We start from the raw sequence: 24,568 nt of genomic DNA, 5'->3' as shown, positions 1-24,568 counted from the left end.
AAAACTGCGTAAGTTGTTGGAAGTTAAAAAATAAGAAGACAAATATAATATTGAAGGAGAGGCATACAAATAAATGTTTAAAAAAACTTTGAGACTCAACTTTGGCACAGGGTTTCTCTTCCTGGTTCATTTCAGTCATTTCATAATATCTAATTTAATAACAACTTATGTATTATTGTGCATTTAGTTTATTAATTGTGTATATTTTAGTTCATACATAGCCTACCTCACAAATAAATATGTAATATGAAATGAATACACAGTGCACATTTATCATAACAAATAATTTCCACTGAACTGATGCAAAACTGATTATTTGCAGTTGGAAAGTGCTTTAGTGTTTTGTTGGCGTAGTGCTATAGGAGAAAATTGCATCTAGGAGCTTTTTTATTTTTACCACAGACCCTTCATCTTCTTGTACCATGTCATCAGAATTTCTTATTAAATTTCATGCTTTTTTTCTATCCCTTGGATATGTATAGCTGAAAATATGTTGAAGAGGAAAAAAAAATCCCATGCCATGGCAAATAGTAGAATACAGCTTGAGCCACAATGAGAGCGTCAGTGCTCATAGCGAACTATGTAATGCTAATGTAATGTAGCCTACTCCCCATGTATTTTTAGTTTTAACAACTAAGATTTTAGTGACTTTAAACTTTAAATATTGCTATATGGTATCTTTTCCATTCTAATGACACACTTAATAAAATGTTTAAGGTAGTTTTAGAATTTAGTGTATCATACCAACACTTACTGGACATTTCATATTAGCAGTTTTTAGACATTGTTTCTAGCACTAAGCGTTCCACATAAACATTACAACTTGAATTATACATATAAACTCACTCAACTTCTACCTATAGTTTAAAAGGTTGAAATATGTCTTACTTCCTGTTGGGGGTCCAAATTAGCAGCATCAAGTATCCCCTTTTTTAAAATAATTTTTGGTGACAAAATTATACATTTAATGTTTAATATAAAGTAAAAATTGAAAAAAGACCCAAAAGATAATGCCAAAATAATTTAATTAAGAATCCAATACTTCTATCCACATTTTCATATGATTCCATATTTTACAGTTCATAATGAGGACACCACAGGATAATTTCCACATTTTAAAAACAATAAAATGAAAAACAATGAAGCCTCTGTTCACACCAAGGTATAAAATGGTAGATTATAGAGTAGATAGTGGTAAATACTGTTTGCACCAAATAGCAGATCGCATCCTGTTTACAATATAGCGATAGATGATTTTCACACAAATTATAAACAGAAGTAACATGCTATTCTAAGGTTATATTGTCTAAATGGTTGGTGGATATGTTAAAATAGCCGTTGCCAATATTTGCACTTAGAGCAAGGAGATTATAATCAATGGTCAGTCATGAACCGAAACCTGTTGTCAGCACCTCTGACACATGAAGTGAGTTTGAAGCAATGCACTAAAATAGCACTGACGACCACAACTTTAAAGGGTTAGTTAAACCAAAAATAAAAATTCTGTCATTAATTACGCACCCTCATGTCATTCCAAACCCATAAGTTGTTCTTTAATCTTTGGAACACAAACAAAGATATTTTTTATGAAACCTGAGAGATTTCTGTCCGTTTATTGAAAGTTAATTTGCCCAAAACTCTGCAAACATTAAAGGGCCCCTATTATGGATTTTTGAAAATTACATTTCATGCATGTAGTGTGTAACATAGCTCTAAGTAAATGCAGTTTTAAATCTGAAAGAAGCACCGTATATAAAGTTGTGAGGCTTGTTCGACTTGAACCGGCGCTGCACCGCCACCGTCCAATCGGTGAATGACATCAAAATACCGCGAGAACGAATAGAGAGCAGGCTGTCTAACTGAAATACTTTTGCTAATCAGTTGTGGGCCACTATTACCTATATAACTGTGTCTATTAATGCAGATTGTCTGTCGTTCTCACTACTTTGAGTAAAGATTAAGCATGGAGCAAGATTTTTTTTTACCAACGTTTATGTTACATCAGTCATTCACGCTAGAGCTCGGCTAATGTATACATTGCATGCATGCTGTTATTGATACAGTTTCCACGTGTTCACCGCAATATATTAGAAACATACTCTGTAAATAAATTAGTAAAATAATCGGTTGATGGACATGCACTTGTTAATGCTGATGCTGAGGAATTACAGTTGCAACATCTCATAATGTACCTGAGTAGCGTATCACTGAGAAACATCCTGCTCGAGCTGTCTGGCCAATCAGAGCAGAGTAGTTCACGGAATGGAGGGATTTAGAGAGATTGATTCAAATGGCGAGTCGTTTGAGAGTCATTGAAAATCTGGAGATGTGCAAATGTATGATATGAGAAAATGAAACAGTTTTTTTACCTTTGATGCATGTAAACCTGTTGTAGGAGACTCCAGAGCAACATTAGGAAACTTTAAAATAGCATAATAGGGGCACTTTAATCAACAAAATACATTGCACTCAAATTTGGTAAACGAAATCTCAAGCATGAGAACCAATGAAGTTCCTTCAGCGCATCAAGCAATTACGGTCGAGCTTCGGTTTACCATACTTGATGTGCTCTATATGTTCGCTGATCAATGTTTAAATGAATAAAAGCCTATTAATTCACGCCTCTTAAGAGGACTTGGATTAAACTGTCCTATTCAATTGGATTTATTTTACAATCTTTAATGAAACATTTGAAGCATCAGAGAGTTTTGGGTGAATAGACTTTCAATGGAGGCACAGAAATCTCTCAGATTTCATTAAAAAGATTTTCATATGTTCCAAAGATAAACAAAAGTCTATGGGTTTGTTACAACATGAGTGTGTGCGAGTAATTTGACAGAATTTTCGTTTTTTGGGTGAATTTACCCTTAAATTGTCAGTTTAATAATGCAATAATCTCAATCTCTGCTTTTGCTTGATGACATTACATGACAATTAAAAAAGAGAATAAGCTGCCTGCCTAATGATGTCTTAGGCTACTTTAGACCTAATTAACTTCTAACTATGCTATTCTTAGAGATAATGTCTCTTTCCACAAGAATCCCTTACATGCGCATTGTCCTCACTTGGATCAAACACACACACACACACACACACACACACACACACACACACACACACTAAACATTTGTGCACGTTTGCCAAATGACAGTGGAGACACAGAGGTGCAGCTGACATTCATAAGCGCACTATCTGGGCCAAGAGAAACACACACACACACACACACACACACACACACACACACACACACACACACACACACACACACCACACATACTTATCTGGAAAGGGTTCAACTCCAGCACCAAAGTGCAAATAGACCACTTACAGTCTAAACTGGGTAATTAGATCCTTAATCAGGGATCAGAATCACAGAGTGGCTTCTACATAATGAAATTCCTCATTCTTCTGAACATACTCATATTCAACCTGACCCAATCTACTTTCAAGCACACTGCCTTGAACAGCTGTGACTGACACACTTCCTGTCACTCAGAAATAAACACTTGCACGCACACACAGACTATTTCCCATGATCTAGTCGTCAAGCATTTCTAACAAGCAAGATATAAGACAGACGAATTTAAATAGTGAAATTTAATAAATATAGGTTGAATTTTGTCAAACATGCATTTGCACTTATGCTAATGCATTTTGAAAGCAACAAGTTTCATGGTTTAATGAATGGTCTTGAACTGAAAACCTGGTCAAGGCCTCTGATATCCTTTGTTAAAGGGATAGTTCACCCAAAAATCAAAATGTTGTCATCATTTACACTGTTGACACTCTTGCTGTTACACTCTTGCTGTTTCAAATCTGTATGAGTTTCTTTCTTCTGTTGGACACAAAATAAGCTTTTTTTCCTACTATGGAAGTCAATGGGTGCCATTAACTGTCTGGTTACCAACATTCTTCAAAATATCTTCTTTTGTGTTTAACAAAAGAAAGAAACTCGTACAGATTTTAAACAACACGAGGGTGAGTAAATGATGACAGAATTTTCATTTTTGGGTGAACTATCCCTTTAAGGTAAAGATTACAGTGATGGAAAAAGCCCATAAAGGCAGTGAAGCCTCAGAAGTTTTGAAGGAAAGGTAAGCTACATGTGTCCCATTGTCTTGCTGCTGGTTCTTCTATTTGTTTATGAACTGGTGGTCTCATGGGAATAAATCGAATTCGAAATCCCCAAGTGAGACGATTAATAATATGCATGTTTCCGCTCGCTCAGACGGATATTATCCTGTCAAAACAGCTAGTGAGACTGCAGACGCGCCTCGAGGCCTTGTCCTGTACTAGACTGGCGTCGTGGCCGCAGCTCGCGGGCTCAAAAGCGCACACTTGTTTGACGCAGCTGGCCGCACGCTGCGCTTTTCTGTGTTCTAGGGCTTTACTCGCGGTGTCGACTTTCAAACTAGAGGCATCAAGATTTTCTTTGAGCGGTTTAACTCGATTTAGAATTTAATTATCCGCTAAACTGCGCGCGGAAGCATTTTGTGGGAACAAGCGGCACTTCACAACCTCTCGTGTCAATCATACGATAAAGAGGGAACACAAACAATCTCAAAAAGCGATCACGTTACCAAAATCAAAATAAGCTTAAAATTATATCTATTATAAAACATTAAAAAGTCTTAACATTTCGACAGATTTTAAAGTGTGGATGGTGGATTTATAGAATTTGATTAGATTTAACTATCTAACCAGTCACAGTGTAGGCTACTAGGCCCAAAACAGAATTCAGTTAGGCCTATTGATAAATAGGGGGATTTTTCTAAAACATATTTTTCAGTCAATTTTCCTTAACGGTTAAAAAAAAAAAAAATCACCTAGCCTATTTCAATTTAAAAACTAAGTTCAGTTGCTGCCTTACATTTTTTAATCATAATCAATTTGGTTGTAGGCCCTACAAGTAATTTAGCATTAAATTATATAGCCTAATCTTGTATAACTTATAAAAAAAAGTTGAAATTGCTTAAATTGATGAGTTATAAGTAATGTAAAACATACTTTTCCATGACTTAGTGATAATTAAATTTGTGTAGTCACTCAAATAAATTTTTTATTTATTTTATTAATTTATATTTATTTAATTAAAATAAAGTAAAAAAAAAAAAAATCTGTCACAAGTTTATTGCATGCAATCCACTTAGTTTTGTAAATAGAAGTTTAATGCATGTGTATTGGGACTATACAAAAATAGTGATTGTTTGCATTATCTGAAATTTGGCAGTGGATTGCTAATTCCCAGCATGCTTTGCATTGGGCTGGATGGGAAGAGTGTGTTTTTGAGATGAGGTAAGAGATTACTTTTTAGAGTTTAATGGTCTGTTGGGGTTTAAAAGTTTCAACAACGTACATTACATAGTAGAAATGTATGCTAACGTGCACTGTTGCTTGCTAGCAACTGAAGAAGACTACGGTAATTTATTTTTGGTTTATGCTACACAAGGTGTTAAGAAGTTAATTAGAACACTTAACAACAACACAACAATGAAACTTTTCTATCCACATATGTATTCAGTTTAGCCAAATCATTATTTTGTTGAGTGCAGTAAAACAAGTGTACTTCCACTGGCAATGTTTAAACATGTTATTCAGCACATTGCCCTCCACTGGTAGGTTTTCAAAACAGAAATACTCATAAATGCCAGATCTGGTTCAGCATTACATTTTTTAATTTTAAAACAATAATATTTCATAATACACAAAATAACCTTTATTTATCGGCACTTTTCACAGCACTTAAGGACACCTTACAGCATAAAAGAAACAATTGAGCAAAATACAAAATAGCAATGATCAGTTATATAAAGAATAAAATCATTTGAACAGACATGTTTCTAAGATTTAAACATACATTTAAATATGATAACTTATATTGTTACAAATTACATTTACAAAGTTGACATGTTCTCAACATCATGTTTAAATGTAAAAATAATAATACAAATAAATAAAGTAAGCCTGTAAACGAAAGGAAACTGATTAAGTGCAAATAATGGCCTTTAATGTTGCGGATAAAAAAATAAGTATCTATGTATCATTCTGATGACAGATGTCTCTTTTGAATATATCACTTAATTTCAATCACAGAATGATCTTTTGAACAGAGAAAGAAAGATTACAGACTCAATTTGCTTTAGGTTTTTGAGCTAACTGCGGTGTGGCGTTTGAATGAGGGTCCGTGTTTGAATCATAATGGTCCAATCTGTCAGTGATCTTCAGTGTTTATCTAACAGCTTAGACAAGGCAAATAGACACTTGGGTTTGATCTTGAGGTCTATTGTGATTGGACACCTCAATGAGCAGACACATTTGAGCAGGTTAGAGGTTACAGGTCAAAGGTCACAGGGTTTGTGGTCATGATCATGGGTGGCATATCCCCACAAACATCATAATTTGAGATTCTCCTAGCCATCTGTGTGCATTCGTGTGTAAGATGACTGAGTGACAGAATAGAAACGCAAAGCACACATTAACCTTTCTCCTCGTCTCTGAATCAAGGGAGATGGACCTCAGCAGAAAATATTGATTATGAAATTGTTAAAGATTCTTTGCTTTTGCTCAACATTCTTAGAAGAAAAGGTTCAATGTAGAACCTTAAAGGATTCTGTCAGGTGCTTTATATTTTATGGATTTAGTTTTTATTAATAACATTTTATTTTTAATTAAATCTAATGAATTAAACAGCATGTAAACATACTTTATAACTAAAAAAAGTAAAAATAACCAGTTAAACATGAAAGTATTATGTAATCATTTAAGACATTTCTCTTTATATTCTGGCATAAAGACTTCTTTAAAATAAAAAAGAGAACCCTTATTCAAGGGTTTTATCCCTTTTTTCTAAGATTGTTGGGAAAAATTGATTCCGTTAACTGTGATATGAGGACATTTTCTACAAAAAACACCAAAAAACAAAACACACACATATATAAAATATCATTGCATGTGAATTTATATTAAGAAAAATGTTCATATTGACTCGCACACATGCATGCTTCACTTCTGTGTGACCCTGGATTAAAGGCGTACATACACCATAAACTCTGGAGCTAATCGAACAGCGTCTGCAGGTTTAGTTGTGTCATTTGTTTATTTGTTTAGTGGGGAGACCATCATGTCTGGCAGTCCACATGTTGTGTCAAAGCCAAAGGCGAATATCTCTGTGCATTAATCAAAAGGATTTTAGTTCATTTATGAACATGCTCGCCCGGCACCACTGTTTTAAACTCCGCTGTCTTAATCTGAGTGAACTGTGCGTCTGCCGTTGTTTTGGTCTTTGCCCTTGACCGCTGATTGATTTGTGCTCAAACAGGTCGGTTGTGATGCATCTGCTAGCAGTTTGAAAGCCAAACGTCATTAACCTTTCTAAAGATGGCCTTCGATTTTTAACTGAGCATAATCTGATGACCACAGAGAAAATGTTACTGGTATTAAGACGGTCTTTTTGTGATTATCTAAAATTAACGTTCATTAAAGGTACACTGTCACTTTTTTTTGTTCAAAATTTAAACAATGAGTCCATATAATCACCAACCCTTCCAAAACGTGTTTTTGTCTAAACCTGATTGGCTATGGTAAGCATATTATAAGTGTTTATATTTTAGAACTGACGGGATGGCGAGCGAGAAAGGTTAACATGGAGCAGTTAAATCTCGAACCTCCAGAGAATCACCCTTTTTAAAAAGCGCAGAACAGAGGAGAGTCTGCTGGTAAAAAGAGAGGGCGACAGAGCTTGTAATAAAACGGGAATCAACATGGGGTTGGCTTGACTTTTTAGAGATGGCGAGAACTAAGTGATTGTGAAATGTTGTAAAAGTGACAAGGAGATGCCATTTTTGTTACTCAACTGGTGAGTAAGTTATTTTATTGAACATATACATTGGCATATGTAGCTCTAACAGAGTTCATTGTAAAGCATTATTGTGAAGGGTCATTTCATCATGGTTGTTGTAGAGCTGTGCTGGAATTTATTTTCAATGAAGTACCATGTGATGGGTAAAGCTACAGTAATGTCTTCAGCTTGAGATCATTTCCATCTAAACTGGTTAAATCTATAAGCTTAGTAGTGAATGTTTTATGAACAGTAGGATAATCTCTCTCTTTTTTAGTTATGAGAAAGAACCATATTCATCCACACAGTCATGCAGAACCGAATCACAACGTTAACAATGTTCTTCCGCAAAATTAATGCAGTTTTATTTTTAACTGCTAGAGGGCCAAAAGCTACATAGTGTACCTTTAAAGGAAGACTCCACCATTTTTTTAAATTGGGCTTATTCACCGTCTTTCCTACATTTAGATAGGTGGGCAAATGCATTTTTGTCTCAGTGCATGCATTGTTTTAGTTTGGAAGGGTCACTGCTAGCTATAGCTTAGCATAATGAATGGAATAATTTGTTGCCAGCTAGTAAAAGTGATCCACAAAACAAAAAAACACCTAATTACTTCTTGTGGCCTGCGCATTCACAACGAGTACAAATAGCGATGCAGATTAAGAGGCGATTTCCTTGGCAGATATTGACTTGGGACTATATTAGGGTGAAGCACAGGCGAAGCACTGCTACTTGGGCGCAGAGATATCACGCAGCTAGGCAGCTATGTAGCATGTTGTCTATAATTTACATACTGGATAATATATATGATAAAATATCTCACAATTAAGTGACCATATAAGTAAATTATTGTTTCACTACTTTGTTTTGTATGGATTTTTACATGTCATTGGGTGTCATGTAACTTCTAATCTGACAATTTATTAAGAAATGTGTTTTTCCATTTTTCTAATCAAAACTTTTAAATGAAACTTTTTTTCTTTGGTATATTTTGTTTTAAGTGGTTCTTATTTTATTGGTCTTCCCTGTGTCCTTTATTTAAGCATTCTATCTAAGTCTTTTGTAAAAAAAAATCATTTTAATACACATATGGAAGTGAACATACTTACTGAAATGAGAAGTCTAAAGAGAGCCGGGCAATTGTGTCTCACGATCTACTGGAACACATTTGGCAAATTGAGTAATGGAAAAACAACCACATTTTCTCTTAATATGGAATGACCTTCGTGACATCCAGGTGACATTATCCTCCAGGAAGTGACATTTTTTTGTTAGAAAAAAACAAGCTAGTATTAGCAATGTGATTGTTTTGTGCTTAAAGTTTTGCCTCATTCTAAAACATTCCAGAATTCCAAAAGATATTTACATAGAATTGACACCCTTTAAACATGTGAACTCACTTTGCAATGGAAAACTTAGTTCTGGGGTGAATTCGGGTTGATTGGGACACTTTTTGCTATTGATATGACTGGGGAAAAGTGTCCCAATCAACCTGCATTCACCCCTATATTTCTATCCTTTTAGGAAGATGTTAGCACCCTGCTCATTTTCATTGTGTAAATAAACCAGCTATAATAAACGTTAAGGGCTTGAGCTTCACTATAGCATATTTCTGAAAGTTGAGTGTATTTTACAGTAGGAAACAGGAGGGGAAATAAAATAGTAACACAAATCGTTAAGCTTAGTTACCACATACAGTGCCAATGGTTCACAGAAGGGCCTCAGTTTGTATATAGGGGACGTGTAAAGCAACAATCAGAGAATATACAAAGAGTTTCAGGAAACGCATGCAGAGCGCTTAAGGGCAGAAAGCAAAGGAGAGGATTACCACAACTGAGCGTAGGAAATGACATTTAACTTGTTAATATTTCTAGCTTTAGATTAATGATAAATTGTCTATTATTTTTCCGTAAAAGAAAAAGATAAAACTAGTGTTTGGCCGTGGGCCCGAGCGCCGTCCGTATGCAAAGTGACAGCCAATTAATGAGCGCTGAGTTCGGCTAATGACGTCATGCCTTTCAGCGTCTAGTTTCGGGTAATGACTTTCCAATGAATCTACTGATTGAAATGTAACTTGCTTGGCCTCAGGCGAGCAGCTAGAAATAGCTAGAACAGAGGCAATCAGAAGATGGTTGAAGACAAAGGATACTCCCCTCCTTACAAATCAGTTTCTCCGTATGGAGCTGCAGCCAGACGAAGTTGGGAATCTATAGAGGAGATATGCATAGGCCTGTATTGATGAAAAAATTATTACGCCACAGACTGCTTCCAGCAAACATGCATTAGCATATTCATAGTAAATATGAAGGCTATTTACGATAATAAGGTCGGATTATTCAATTCAATGAATGTTAAATAGATGAGCAAATAGTGTATGCGTTATCTACAATGACTTCTATTTATTCTTCATCTCTTCCCAATTGAACTCTTCATTTCATTTAACTTTTCTCCTTTTTTTAATTTCAGTCGATTTTTTTCCCTTTTTTTTTTTTAAGTCTACCTAACGTCCGGGTTATGTGCGGCTAAGGCTAGCTTATTTGTGGGAGAAAGCCCGGCCTGCGGCCAGCGCGCGGGATAAGCGCTTTTTATTATACACCACCACAGATAACCGTGGAGATTAGCGCGCGAATGCTGCTGTGCATAAAAGTATGCGTGTGGATCAAGATAAAAATGGTGCCATTTCCGCGCGTATGGCGTCCCACTTTGAGACACAATTACTCTTCAATTGTGTGAGGAAAGTTTTTAAAGCAGTGTGTCAAGCAGTTCCTGCAGTCCTGCTGAATATATACACTCTTGGAAATAAAGGTTCCAAAAGTTTTTTTTTATGATGCCATAGAAGAAACTTTTTTTTTGTTCCTCAAAGAACCTTTCAGTGAACAGCTCTTAGTGTTGCTTTTTTCTTAGTGTGAAGAACATTTTATTAATCTAAATAACCTTTTTAGGGTTCTTAAGATTATTAAAACCACTATAAAGAAACTTTTGTGCAAAGGTTCCATTGATGTTAAAGGAACCATTAATGGCAATAAAGAACCTTTATTTTTAGTGTAGCTTTGCCTTTAACCCGCTCAGAATTACTTAAAAACAACGGCAAGTGCATTGGAGCAGGTTTGGAACAAGACTGTGGGATGTGGCCCTCCTGGAGCTGAGCTTGACACCCTTTTTAAAGTGGAACTTGTTCTCTTGCCAAAATGTAGCCTAAAGAAAGGCTATATTGAAATAGACCATGAGTTTAGCTTGGCTACTTCTGGGGCTGGTTGCACACCACTAATATTAGTCTTAGTCATCACATTTCTTGTCTTTAAGACTGTTAAACTGTTTTAAGTCAGTTACATAAAAACTTATTGTTCTAATTTGATACCAAAATGTAAGACTTAAGAAGTATGACTTACTTAAGAAGTAAGTTATACTAGTACTTAAGACACATTTGTAATTTGGCTATATGCACCACTGAATATTTTTGTATAAGAAAAATAAAACTTAGCTATGTGAGACAATTTGACTCAGAGCCATCATAACACTAAAAGGAACCCGAGCCAGAAAACGATGACCGCTCCATTTAGCCCTTCAAAATCATTTCACATGCAATATTCAAATATTAAGCTTTATAGAGCCTCTAAATAATGTAATTCTTAGTACGTCATATTATAGTAGCCTCTCACCGCTATGGTATTTGGCTTTATGGAGTCTGCCTCCCTCTTCAGGATAACTATATGTATTACAAATCTCTCTCTTTTTTCATTCAAAATATTGAAAGCTGTGGAGATTAGGGTTAGCATTTGCAAATGATTGATTGTTTTTGTGTAATTAAACTTGTTCTTAATTTATTGGTTGTCATTGTAACTTGATAGTTGTTGCAAAATTGTCAGTATTAGGCCATAAAAAATAAGTTGGATAAATTGTGGATTCATGTGATATATTTTATTAAAAATAATAATAATTTAAAGTCAATTTAATTAATTGTTAATTATTTAGAGAACATTATGAAATATCAAATCTAATAAATGCAATAATTACAAATAATAATACACTTAATTGTTTACCTATACTGTCCTATGGCACTCCAGATTTATTTTATCCAAACCTTGAATGAAGTAACTATTTTCGTTATTGTTAACATCATTACAGATTCAAGTTTGGGATGGCAGCATTATAATCACTAAGCAAATTTGCAAAATGGAGGTTCAATCCCTTATAGAGATCACCTGTTAAAGTAAGACAAGTGAGAAAAGTGCTTATGAGAAACTAAGTTGCTCAATATCATGAATGAAGAATTAATGTATAGCACCTCAGCGTTGCTCAGTTGTACTAGCATGTGTTTTTAATGAAAAATGGCAATAAAGGTCAAGACATTTAGCCGAGAGCCTCCATGATGTTTTAAACAGTTTTTGGAATCTTTTGGATTTTTTTTTTTTTTTTAGTTTGTTTACACTAAAAAATATATTTTATATTGAAAAAAAAGATAATTAATTAATCGACCAATACTCTAGAATAGGCTCCAGCATCCACACATACTGTGCATAGGACCAGCATTTTGGAGAATGCATAGATGAATGGGAAGTTTGATTATCTGTTTGTCTCAACCAGAGATCATATTTTGCTGTTTTCCAAATACATAAGAAAACTCTCGCTGACCCCCTCCTGAAATTCATTCCATTGAATATGCTGCCCTGATTTTTCACATTGTTTATTATGTCAAAGAGTGGCATTAAGAGATGTGTAATGCCCCAGGGGCAATTACATACGTCTAAAAGCACTGACTGACAGCGGAGAGAAAAGGCAAGATTGTGTGTGTTTATAGAATCTTATAAAAGCTGGTCCCTCAAGTAAAAACATTACTTTGACCGTCAGAGAAATTCTCGAACAGGGATAAAAATAACCTCCCCGGCTGTCTTTGTGCACATTAAGCAAACATTTTTAGCTGTTTCTTTGTTGTTAGAAATTGCAAAAGCAAAGCCAAGGGCATTGTCAAGAAGAAAGTACATATACACTGGCCCTGAATTGTAAAAGCAGGTCTGAAAGAGTGACTGCAGGGCCACAAGATGCCTGAATACAGCCAGAATAAACGTAAGAATGTATGTTCTTAGAAACAATATGAAAAAGCAAAACACCTTCTTTCTGTGGTAAGTCACACATGAGATGCTATATGCCTATATATAGGACATATATATATACACACACATTCAAGCAGACATGATTTTATTTTACTTAAAATAGTTTCCCCCAAATCCTGTAAGTTTTCAGACTCCACTAACCCCCAATTTATTCATAATTCTTAAGATCACAATGAGAGTTAGGCTATCTAGTCAATGTTTTGATAATTATCTGAACTGTTGTCTTCTCAAATATTTTGTATTTATGATCATAAATCAAAAATACAATCCATAAAATAAAATAAAAAGTATAGCCTAAGATTTTTTGGGATTGTTTTCTTCATTCAAGCTGCACTGGTGAGAAAAGGGAAACATTAGTATGTTTCAAAACACTCAATAGGCAAATCTGGGTTTGTGTTTCCCTACAGCTACGATGACGTTGATGCTGGACGACAGTGAATGGCATCTCTTGAAATATCGTTTGTGCAGCCAAGCGCGCGCGCACAAAAAGGTGCATCCACAGCAGAGTAGTTCTTCCCACTGGATTACGTCTGGCATTGGACATGGCAGCAAACAGCACATTTGTGAGCTTCAATGGTGGCATTCAGCAGTTAGAAGGTGAAGATACTAAAGTTATCGTACCGGCTATTCTCAGCACAATCAGTGGGCTTGGGATCGGCGGGAATTTTTTGGTGCTTGTGATACTAATGTACGTTTTTGCCAACCAAAGTGCATCCGAGGCATACATCATGCTCGCCAACTTGAGCGCGGCTGACTTGTTGATACTCTCTCTGTGCGCTCCCGCGCGCGCTCTCACATACTACAACCGCTCTTGGACACTCGGACCACTGGCTTGCAGAACTACTGAGTGGATCCAGCATAGTTGTCTGGCGGTCAAAGCTTTCACACTGTTTGCGACGAGTCAAGCACGCCATGACTTCCCCACCCATCCCGAGGACCAGTCGAATTTCCGTCAAAAGAACGTTGTGATCACCTTAGTGCTCATATGGACGGTTGCACTCGTCTTTCCAGCTCCTGATATCGTTTTTTCCAGGCTAAAGGAGGAGGGAAATATCAGTCTGTGTGTCTCTGAGTTAACCTTTCACTCCCAAGATGCTATGCGAGTGTTCAGTAAGATGCTACCATTGGGTATCTATGTTCTTCCCATCATCCTCTCTGCTGTGTCCCACATCAGGACCATCTTCCTCATCAAACCGAGTACCAACGAGGAGGTTTTTCTCTCACGCCAATATGAGAATTCCTTGATGTATTTAAGTGTCATCGCTTTGAACACGCTCCTGATGCTTCCTGAATGGGCCTCTTGGGTGTGGATGCGTCATAGTTCTGGCGAAAGCTGCAAACCTTCAGCCGGTTTGCTGATTTTCGCCCAGGTGTGCATTTACATGAGCAGCATGTTCTTTCCCGCCATCCTTCTCACCATGCATGTGCCGCTCAGAGAAAGTCTTAGCAATCTGTGTTCGCTGCTGGCTTGTCGAGGTGCCAAACACAGGCTGAAAATCGAGGACACTGGAAATGAGATGCGCACAATGGTTATGAAGGTGTTGGATGAGCGGGGATGTGTGACCATAACAGAAAGGCATTCAGATGCATTCTGTCAAACTCTCCCAGATCTCGAGCATTTTTGGAGCGAACGGCGAAACACCACAGTAATGGAGGAAAGTGACCCGTTACCATGGGAACGACTGAATCAAAGTAATGTTGAACTCTAACCCTTGACCTCTTTCGTTCCCCTGTTGGAAATTCCAGTTTAAGATGATCGCTGAATCTAGCTTGTCTATAGGCATTAGCTGGTGGTAAACCATCAACAAACCAGCTGCCAAATGGTCATACCATCTTTGGTCTTTGGAACATAAATAATATAATTCTTGATTAAAAGTCTAGTAATATTTTGACACCTTGGAAAATAAACTGTGCAGTCATGTATTGACTAATGCATGTATTGACTTTGGAAACCTTTTCTGCTTGCCCTGGATAGTTACACAAGGCCCAAAAGTTTTCTTTTTCTTTTTATGAAATAATTAATCTTATTGTCATTAGTCAGCTTCTGTTTTGTCTGTTGTACGTTTAAATAATATATAATATGTTCTGACTTGGACATAGTTTAAGTATGTAAACAATAAAAAAAATGCTTTACAAATTATAATAATGTGTATCGTTTATTGTTGTTGGTTAATTTCAAATGCAACTTAGAATGTTGGCTAATATTTTTGAACGTTCAACATGATTTGTTGAAAAATGTTTAATAGAAATATGACATATTTACATGCATGCATTGCTCGTCTCTTTTTACCCATGCTAAAAAAAATCCAGCATAAACCATGCTTTTTCAGCAGAGACTATACAGGTATATATATTTCATACTGTAGGACCTGTCTTTATTTGTGGTATCAAAAGATGTGATGAAAAAAGATGAAAGGAAAGACTGGCTCACAAAAACCACGTGAGCATGCTGTATTATCAGTCAAGAGCTCACAGTGATGCTGTTTTAGTGTAGGCTCTATTAGTGCCGAATGGATGATTAGCTTTAGGTGCTTTTTGCAAGAGGTGCTTTTAAAAGATTACGGTTCTTTCAGCTAAAAGCCTTCTTGGTTACTACAAAATACACTCTTTACTCTTCCAGCCAGGGGTGAACATACTGTGACATACAATATGCCAGCAATGAATGATCACCACAAATGTGATTAGAATACGCAAATAGAAGCTCTTCAGTTGTGACCTTAACCAAGCTGAACTTATTTTGTACAGCTAATAACCTATTAGCTGCTTGGCAGATTGTATTGGCGTATGCCAAGTCTCTATGTGTATATTTCTTGAGATCATGCCACTACTTTTTAAAATCTTAGTATGTATATTCATGCCAACAGTATTTACAGTAGTTTAATTTAGCCTACAAATATTTATTCACTCAATATTAAGTATTTACATTAGGGAGTATGAAAAGGAACTGTTATAGAATAGCCTATTTGAAGTAGGTATTTGCATTGTTTGTTTTTGCTAAACATAAGTCCATTTGTTACACACAGCATTCTTTAGTGGCTAATGTAGACACATACTTAGAGGGGTTGGCTGTAGCCTCAGGTGATATTCTCATATTATTCATGCATTTTTATAGTATAATAGCCATTACCAGTGAAGAGGGTGAATGAACCAGTCAGCGTGGGAATTCAGGTGGATAGAGACAAGATGGAGGGGAAAAATAGGAGTAGTACAGTTCCACTCTGTGTACATGGCCATGCCCGATCTGGTGTTAACCCTATGGTGTTCTTTAGTCATTTAAAAAAAAAAAAATTGTTTCTTTAAAAATTGTAACTTCATCAGTGGAATTTGGGTCTAATGGGTGGAGCTAGAATATCCAACCACACCTACCCCTACCGTCCACAACTCTATCCCTCCACAGAGCTCAAGAAAGCAGGAGCTGGACTAATCCCGCCCCATTGGAGCTCCAGAGCTGGTCGTCATTTGACTCTGTAGGCTACCACTTTTTTTCTGTCAACTGTGCAAGCATAAACGCGCATGTCTGAAAACGCGCGTCTGCGCAGTGAGTGCACACACACTGTTCAACCTGTTCAACCCTCTATATACTGTCTATGGTTCAACCCGCACGCAGTCTATTACTAATACCTATACATTTATATATATTTTTGATGGTGACAATATCACCCGGGCCACAAAAACTTCGGCTTTAGGGACTTCTCTGTCGTTCCCTCGGAGAGTTCATCATTTTTTTCAGTGGCGTCTTTATCAGCTTTTACAGCTACCATACCTTTAAGGGCTGTATAATTAAAATATGTAATCATGTTTCAAAGTCTATCTCAGGCATAAATCATTTTAGTTTACTTTCTAGTTTCAACCTCACAGTTTGTCCCCTCCGATTACTACAGCTGCCAGATAGCCCACAAATAATAATATTAAGGTTTTAAAAGTCGTCCCATTCCAATAAGATTCCAAAACACATTTAAGCAACACGGAAATACGTGAATTTAGTGGTGTATTGTAACAAGTTGAAACACAGTTCGGAGATCCAATGAAAAAGACAAACAGCGTGATGACATGGGAGGGCTGTGCCTTAAATGCTGAAAGGAAGACGTGCATATCGAAAGTGTCTCAGTCTGCAAAAGAATAGATAGACTGACCTTCCTCTAAAGGGTAAGTTCAAATACACTTTACATTTGAGGAATGTAAGTTGTTATATGCGTTAATTATACTACAGGCCTATTTGTAAATGCATAAAGCTCGCGCACCAGTTATGCTAAGGGTTCTCCTTACAAACAGCCGGATTGTAGCCCTAATACCCGTCGCATAAACTCAAAATCTTATACTTTTATGCGCGTTTGCTCTGTTTCTGTATGCGCGACTCCTTTTCCCTCGTAAAATCGACTTACAAAGCATGTTCTGTGTTCATATTTTTATGAACTCTTCGTAATCACGTTTTCTTGGGATTCAAAGGTTTGTTCTTTGTTGAAGTCAGGCACAATGTAGCATAGCTACTTTAAAGTGTGGTTAGGTATACTGTATATCAAGACACGTAGGTGCTTCCTGTTCACCTCAAACTACTTGACAAGGGTTCTTCAAGATTTTACAGGGAAACGGTTCGGTCGTTTAGAGGACATTCCACATGGGAGTAGTTTTGCCAGTTTCCTTGAACAGAAGCCAATTAAGCAGTCTGTCATTGTGACCTCAACCTCGTGCTTTAAACTCTAATAATTTATTAAAAACTGTGAATAGTCTTGGATCTGGCTGGCTGCATTAGCTCCGAGCAAGGACAGCACCTGAATACTCGTCTAGTTTAGTGTGTCTTTATTAGAAGAGTGAATGGACCCTCATGTGCCTGTTATCATAGAAGATGACAAATATAATACACATGGCTCTGTTCCAGTTAAACTATTTCATGTTTGACCTTTGAGGGACATGCACTGTGGATTAACCTGCCAGTGCCTTTAGAAGTGCAGTGCTGTCATTGAATCTGACAACAGATTATAATTGCTGAGCTGTTTAAGTGCAAACAGACCAAAGTCTCTAATGACCTCTTCTCAGTTCACCGTTCTTCTGTCGATTTGAACCTGACGTCTGCATGAATCCTCCTTTTGGCTATAAGAAGAATTGAAAACTAGATGCGTAAAGCGTGAACAAATCGCACTGCATATTGCCATGTGTCACAGATGCAGATGATGCTTGTGTGACTTTGTCTGCTTTGGCAATCTTGTCTAAGGTAGGACTGTATATGTGGGCTCATTTGGTTGGACTGGCTTCAGGGGTATGAATGTCAAAAGAATGTCAATACTTTTTATATTGTATACTGTTATAAATTATGCAGTACTATTATATACTGTAGATTTTTTCCCCCCAGTTATTCTATTGATATACTACTTTTATACTAATAATCTAACATATGGAAAATAGAACTAATAATAAATGAGTACAGTAGGTGTGTCCTGGTAGTTTATGGCCCATAAAATGTTATTTGCAGTGTAGTGAATGGGAATCTTTTTTTTAAATATGTTTTATTGTGAGTAAATAGCCAGACTGAATACGTCAAATGGCATATATATCTGTTGAAGAGCAGGACTTTGAGATGTCACTTTACTCCATTGGATTTTGGCATGCCAGTTTTGTACATGATTTCCTTCCTTCTAGGAACAGCATATATATGTGTAACTCGACATTTTGAGGGAAAGAGGAGCAATGGTTGCAGAACAGCAGTAGTTTATACTTCGATGTTTGGAGATCATTAATTTTTCCACTAGCTGGGTAATGTCCAGGTCACATCAGTTTTGTGCTCTCTACCAAACAGAAATACTAAATTATTCATCCATTTCAAGGTCACTTTGTTGTGTAGTTCTTAATAATATGCCCACTAATGACCATTTTAAGTGCAAATTATTTAAATGTTTAAATGTTTAACACAAATGAAAATGATTTACAGATATACTGTGCTCAGAAGCTTAGCACACATATTGATTAACTGGCATATTATGAGGTAGAGATCTGAATTGTCTGTCCCAAAATAACATAAAAATATATGTCCTCATTACATGATGCCGCCATTTAGAAATACTTAAGACATCCACATCAAGAACATCAAATACTTTATATGAGCAATAACCACATTACAAAACACTCTCAGACATGACCTTACTAGTAAAATCCGATAGGATTTATTTGAAACATTGTAATTTATACAGTACTACAACTTCTCAACTTCAATGGGCTTCTCTTTGTGTGATGTAGTCTCTAGGGCTATGTTCACACACTTTCAGTACAAATCCAATTATTTTGTGTATTCGATTGGAATTTGATCTAAAATTATAGACTGTCTACATTGTTTGTCACAACTGTTAAGATCCAATTTGTGTGTCCCATGCTTCTTTAATTTTCTAATGACAATAACATTGCGTTGGTAGTTATACACCAAAAACAACAACTGCAAAATGGAGGGATTTGCCATGCAGATGTTGTCGATTTTACCACGTGACCATATGTGTAACCATTGCGCTGGACATTAATTTGCTGTATTTCAATCGGATTTGCACAAAAAAAATCGGATTTGGACTCAGTGTGAACGTAGCCTTTGTGGCGTCTTAACATGTTTGGCTTCATATACTATCAGTAGCTAATATTTTGAGGTACACAACACACTGTGGCCTCTCTAATCTTCATTACTCACCATTGTACTAGAGAAGCATTTAATAACCGTGTAATACGTAATAATAACCAACTGGAGAGCCATATGTCACAGCAGTCTGAGGACAGCAACGCCAGGCCAGCAGTCTCAGGGGTTTTGGGGTAAAGCTTGTAGTGTCATTAAGGGTAGGTTAAGTGGTTGGGTGGGGCATGGTGTGGCCCTGGGATCCCAATATAGTGAATGATGTTGTACTTCTGTGAGGTTGGGCACATATGGGGGCATTCAGGGACATTCCCTCTACTGATGAGTAAATGTTGCAAAAATGATCTGCTTTACATCGATCCATCACATCTGCCCTACATTTTACAAACACTTATTTCTGGTTTAAGATTAATTTTCATTTTTCTGTTTTTTCTGTTCTGTTCGAAACTCTTTTTTTTGAATGAAGGCCTAGTGGGAACTTAAGGATTTCCCTAAAATTCTCAATATACACAAGTTTCACTTTCACTTTCAGTTGAAAGCTTTCCTCATCCAGAAGTGCCATTCATGATGGATTGTGAGATGATGCAATCATATTTCTAGCATTGTTGTCAGTAGATTGTAGCCTGGGAAAACCCAGACCCTCTCAGTTGTAACTGAGTAAGGGTCTGGCAAAGCTCCATAGACAATTCATTTCCACAGGGGCGTCACCAACGGACGTCGGAAAGATCTAAAACCAATCAGAGCGATGAATGACATGACGTATGCAGAGCGACGGAGAAACATCTCGAGACTCTCAGCAATTCTCTGTTTGTGTTAACGAAAATGACAATTTTAAATCGCTTGAAACAGACGCGATAGCTGATTCGAACGAGTGATGTTGTGATGTTCCACGGCGGCATCCATGTCTGTAATGTACAAAATCTGCGTCACCGTCTCTGCTCTGTCGTCATCGTGTAAAACGTTTCTGATTGGTGCCGCGATTTCGGCGGATTGGAAATGGGTTTCAATGGGCTCTTTGCCAGACCCACTTGCAGAGCAAATCTAAATTTGCCGGAAGTGGTCTGGGTTTTCCCAGGCTAAGTAGATTGTACTCTGCCTAGCTGATGATAATTTAAGACAATTCTCAGTTAACCTTCACATTAAACTTTTTTTAAGCTTTTAAGATTTTCACAACAAAGATTTGAATGAATAAAAAAAATTCTAATTCTTTTCCCAGGGCTGATTTGGAGTCCAGATTCAAGGAAACAAAGAAGAGGCTGTTAAATTTTACTGTTTAAAGCAGGTACTAATATTCAAGTATGTGTTTATTTAGTGTAATTGATGACTGACAATAAATCACTAAATAAAACTCTTTTTCTATCACTCTCTCTTTCGAAGTGCAAAAATGTCATTGACACGTGAACAATTTTATAACAAAGCGGTCAGGCCAAATTTGGCTCGCTTTTCATCAACGGTCAAAGTGAGAGCTATCTTACCTCACCTACCATGCCTCACACTCACTGATAGGGTAAGCCACATCACATTAACCACAAATAACATCACCACTATAACCAGATGTGCAAGAGTGAAAAGCTCAGTTAGCTAAATTGTTTTTGTTTACCAATTAGAATTTTGCTATTTTTCAGGAAGAGATCGAAGCCAAGAGAGAAACTTCTGGAAACTTCACTGCTATGCAGACACTTCTGGACAATCTACGCAGACGAGAGAACTGGCCTAATGAGTTCATCACTGCACTGCAGAACTGTGAACATGGGGAACTGGCCGATGAGATGAAAACTGCTTATGACAGGATCAGAGGAATTACAAGTAAGAGCTATCTTGCTTGTGTTCAAAGCAAATTTTGAAAAGGAGGGACATTATTTATGAATGCCTTTTTTGTTTATGTTTTGTCTATAGATAATGCAGCTTCTGCTGCTCCTGTGCCCAGACCTGCACCTACTCCAGCTCCTTCTCACTCTCCAGCTGGTGCCCCAGCAACCGTAATCACAGCAACAGTTCATACTGTCCCAGCGACCACTTCTTTGCTGATTCCACCCACAGGGGACGTCCCAGCACATTCAGCTCCCCTTTCCAACATGGCAGCACCAGAACCATCTCCTGCTCCTGCTCCTGCTCTCGAAGTTCCAGAGACACAGCAAGTGCAAAAACTTCCTACTCTGGTTCCAGCACCTTCTCTTGAACCAGTATCCCAAGCTGAAAATGCACCTTTGGTTGTTGCTCCTTCCCAAACACCTCCCCCTGCTGAAGTCTCAGTCTCCAAAGTCCCAACCCACACAGGGCCAGCTGAGAACAAAACGCCTGTTTTAGATACTCCAGATGGCTTGGCTTTAACGGAACAAACCACCAACTCATCATTAACTGGTGAAACTCTTCTCTCCACCTCAAGTGCTCAAGCATCCTCCTCAAACACCTCTCAAATTCAAATTACACAGCCTTACACCACCTCCCACAGTTCTCAGATGTCAGAGAAGATCCAGGTGCCAATCGCAGTCAAGGACAGCAGCACCTATGTGAAGGACCCTGTCCAAGAATCGAATCCCCCATTGAGAGAGGAAAGGACAATTCAGGGACCTGAAGAGATCTCTGACCCAACTGCAAACGAGGTAATGGTCAAACCACTTATTACAATGTATAAAAAACGTTCTCCGTAGGCCTTTCTCAGTTTTTCAATGGTTAATCTGTTGTATTCTGTGCCTTAATCTTCTGTTTTCTCTGCAGCGTGTTCAGAGGAACAACACTGCTGGATTACCAGATTTTAACAGCCAAACAAATTCGACTAGAACAGGACAGGCAACATCATCTGCACCTACTGAGGACCCTGCCTATTCCATCTCCCAGGAATATTTCAGCAAACCTGGCGTCCTTCAGCATCTAGAACCCCAGCAGAACAGACCAGAGCCAGAACAGCCTTGCTCAGTGGTTTCAGGTGATTTGGAGATCAGCAGAGCAACAGAGTGTTCCACAGAACCTCGACGGTCTCCTAGTCTTGCAGAGCAGACCTCCACTCCCATTTCTTCCCTTGATTCTGCCTCTCAGTCCATAAATGACATTGCTGCTCCCTCGACACCTAACCAGCCTGAAGAAGACCACTACGAATCTTTCTATGAGAGTCAGACACGGGTCAATGTAATCCGGTTTTCTGAGGAGCCACCTGCTGAAAATTTTAATGGTCAGCCACCAAGCATGCTGCAACGTAGCAGAGACCAGCATACCCTGAAACCTAGTGGCACAGAAAATGTAGTTCCTCTCAGTGGCACAGAAAATGTAGTTCCTCTCAGTGATCCATCTGGGCATGATTCAGGGGCATCAGACCGTAAGAAGTCAGCCACCATCAACTACAGAGAGCAAGAATCTAGGCCAGCAACTATTCCACAGCCAGAGCTGAGAGAAGAGGGCTATGCAGAGTTATTCAGGATAAACAACTTCCGGCTCATTGGTGCTGGGATTGCTCTATCTGCTGTTTTCTTGGCCTGGAAGCTCAAGCATTAACTGAAAAGGTCTTAAAATGATAGTTCACCCCAAAATGATTTTTTTGTCATTATAGACTCACCCTCATGTTTCATGAACCCCTTTTTTTTTTGATGAAACACAAAAGGGACTTATTAAGAAGAATGTCCAGGCTGCTCATTTCCAAAGGACAACAGTAACTGCTGCTGTCAAATTTAGAAAAGGACAAAACGTACCATAAAAATATACCAAACCACTATATACCAAGTATTTTAAAGCCGGAGCAGACTGAAATTTTAGTCACTCTGAAAATCTTGCCTTCAATCCTACATAACTTCTGTCACCAAACTCTTTTGTGGTTTCATCCTTATGTATTTATTTCCATGTGCGTATATTTGGGGCTATATATAATACTTGTCTGCCATGTGCCTAATGCATGCCTTGTATGCCAGGGCCGTTAATGAATTTGACTGCCGTTGCACCTGTAAAATCAGATTCAGTGCTAATAAATGGAGCGTCATGTACCTTTTAAATAATTTGGAAAAACTAGCTTGACTGGTATTAGCCTACATTGTACAACAACTGGTTGTATTGTCAATTGTAAAACCCACATCACTCCTCTCCTCACAAAATTGCACTGGTCGCTCACATCAAATTCAAGTCAGTGACGTTTGCCTACAGAAAAACCACTGGCTCTGCTCTCTCCTAAACTCATTTCTTCAGACTTACGTGCCATCCAGAAACGTGCGCTCAGCAAGTGAACACTGTCTTGTGGTGGCATCGCAAAGAGGCACAAACTCTCTTTCTCTGACCTTTTCTGGTCTGTTCCATGCTGGTGGAATGACCTGCCCAACTCAACCTGCTAAGTCCGTGGCCATTCTTAAGAAACGTCGAATACGCATCTTTTTCGGCAACACTTGACCCATTAATACTAACACTTTATCTTCTCTTCTATATCTATTAGATTAGATTAAACTGGGAAGGGTCACTTGCATATTGTTGTCCTACTGTTAGTTTAACTGCTTCTATTGTTTTCATTTGTAAGTCGCTTTGGATAAAAGCGTCTGCTAAATGAATAAGTAAAACATTGCAAGAATATATATTGTGTGACAGACCATGAATATAAGGAGCTGTTGCATAACTCCTATTGGACATGAATAGAAAGTTCACTTGGAGCACTTGCTCAAGCATTATGTAGTAGACTGTACAATTGTTCCAACCCTCTCCATTAGACCCCTCACAGAAGACTCTGCAGCAGTGTTTGTTCTCAAACTTATCTTGTTTCTCATGAATCCTCATTCACAGACACCGTAGTGGACGCTCCATTTCATCACTGTCCTGTATTTTGAAGGCAGTTAGACCTCTGTGAGACTGTCCAACAGACACTTTCTATTTTACTGGAACATCAAAGCATACACACATGCACACAGGAAGCATTCCACCATTGACAAAAATTGTACGGTGGGAGGGGGGAGTGAAGGGTGGGAAATCCATGAAATAGCCTCAAAACGCTATTCAAATTTCATACATAAATACATCTGTGTTTTAAAAACATACAATATGTCCCC

General features: G+C 37.6%; 2 protein-coding genes across 2 annotated transcripts; both read left to right on the top strand.

The window, feature by feature from the left end:
* Positions 1 to 4,053: 4,053 nt before the first annotated feature.
* LOC307010125 (G-protein coupled receptor 151 protein) lies at positions 4,054 to 15,090 on the top strand. The gene is made up of 3 exons (XM_079634532.1): positions 4,054 to 4,094; positions 13,357 to 13,546; positions 13,659 to 15,090. The coding sequence occupies exons 2-3, from the start codon at positions 13,362 to 13,364 to the stop codon at positions 14,656 to 14,658; spliced, it is 1,185 nt and encodes a 394-aa protein (XP_079490658.1). The 5' UTR covers positions 4,054 to 4,094; positions 13,357 to 13,361; the 3' UTR covers positions 14,659 to 15,090.
* Positions 15,091 to 16,481: 1,391 nt separating this feature from the next.
* mavs (mitochondrial antiviral signaling protein) lies at positions 16,482 to 24,099 on the top strand. The gene is made up of 6 exons (XM_079634528.1): positions 16,482 to 17,095; positions 20,770 to 20,835; positions 20,931 to 21,060; positions 21,179 to 21,359; positions 21,450 to 22,156; positions 22,272 to 24,099. The coding sequence occupies exons 3-6, from the start codon at positions 20,938 to 20,940 to the stop codon at positions 23,040 to 23,042; spliced, it is 1,782 nt and encodes a 593-aa protein (XP_079490654.1). The 5' UTR covers positions 16,482 to 17,095; positions 20,770 to 20,835; positions 20,931 to 20,937; the 3' UTR covers positions 23,043 to 24,099.
* Positions 24,100 to 24,568: the final 469 nt, after the last annotated feature.

Source organism: Phoxinus phoxinus (genome assembly GCF_949152265.1).
Source record: "Phoxinus phoxinus genome assembly, chromosome: 14".
In the NCBI taxonomy this organism is placed as follows: domain Eukaryota; kingdom Metazoa; phylum Chordata; class Actinopteri; order Cypriniformes; family Leuciscidae; genus Phoxinus; species Phoxinus phoxinus.
Note: the sequence above shows the minus strand (reverse complement) of the source record. Positions and strands in the feature narration are given on the sequence as shown.

What these genes read in the sequence shown, in the direction of transcription:
- LOC307010125 (XM_079634532.1), top strand. Translation starts at nt 13,362, where the DNA reads ATGACGTTGATGCTGGACGACAGTGAATGGCATCTCTTGAAATATCGT. An exon ending in TGGCATTCAGCAGTTAGAAG is followed by an intron (nt 13,547 to 13,658) that starts GTGAAGATACTA and finishes TGCCAACCAAAG; the next exon opens with TGCATCCGAGGCATACATCA.
- mavs (XM_079634528.1), top strand. Translation starts at nt 20,938, where the DNA reads ATGTCATTGACACGTGAACAATTTTATAACAAAGCGGTCAGGCCAAAT. An exon ending in GCCTCACACTCACTGATAGG is followed by an intron (nt 21,061 to 21,178) that starts GTAAGCCACATC and finishes GCTATTTTTCAG; the next exon opens with GAAGAGATCGAAGCCAAGAG. An exon ending in CAGGATCAGAGGAATTACAA is followed by an intron (nt 21,360 to 21,449) that starts GTAAGAGCTATC and finishes TTTTGTCTATAG; the next exon opens with ATAATGCAGCTTCTGCTGCT.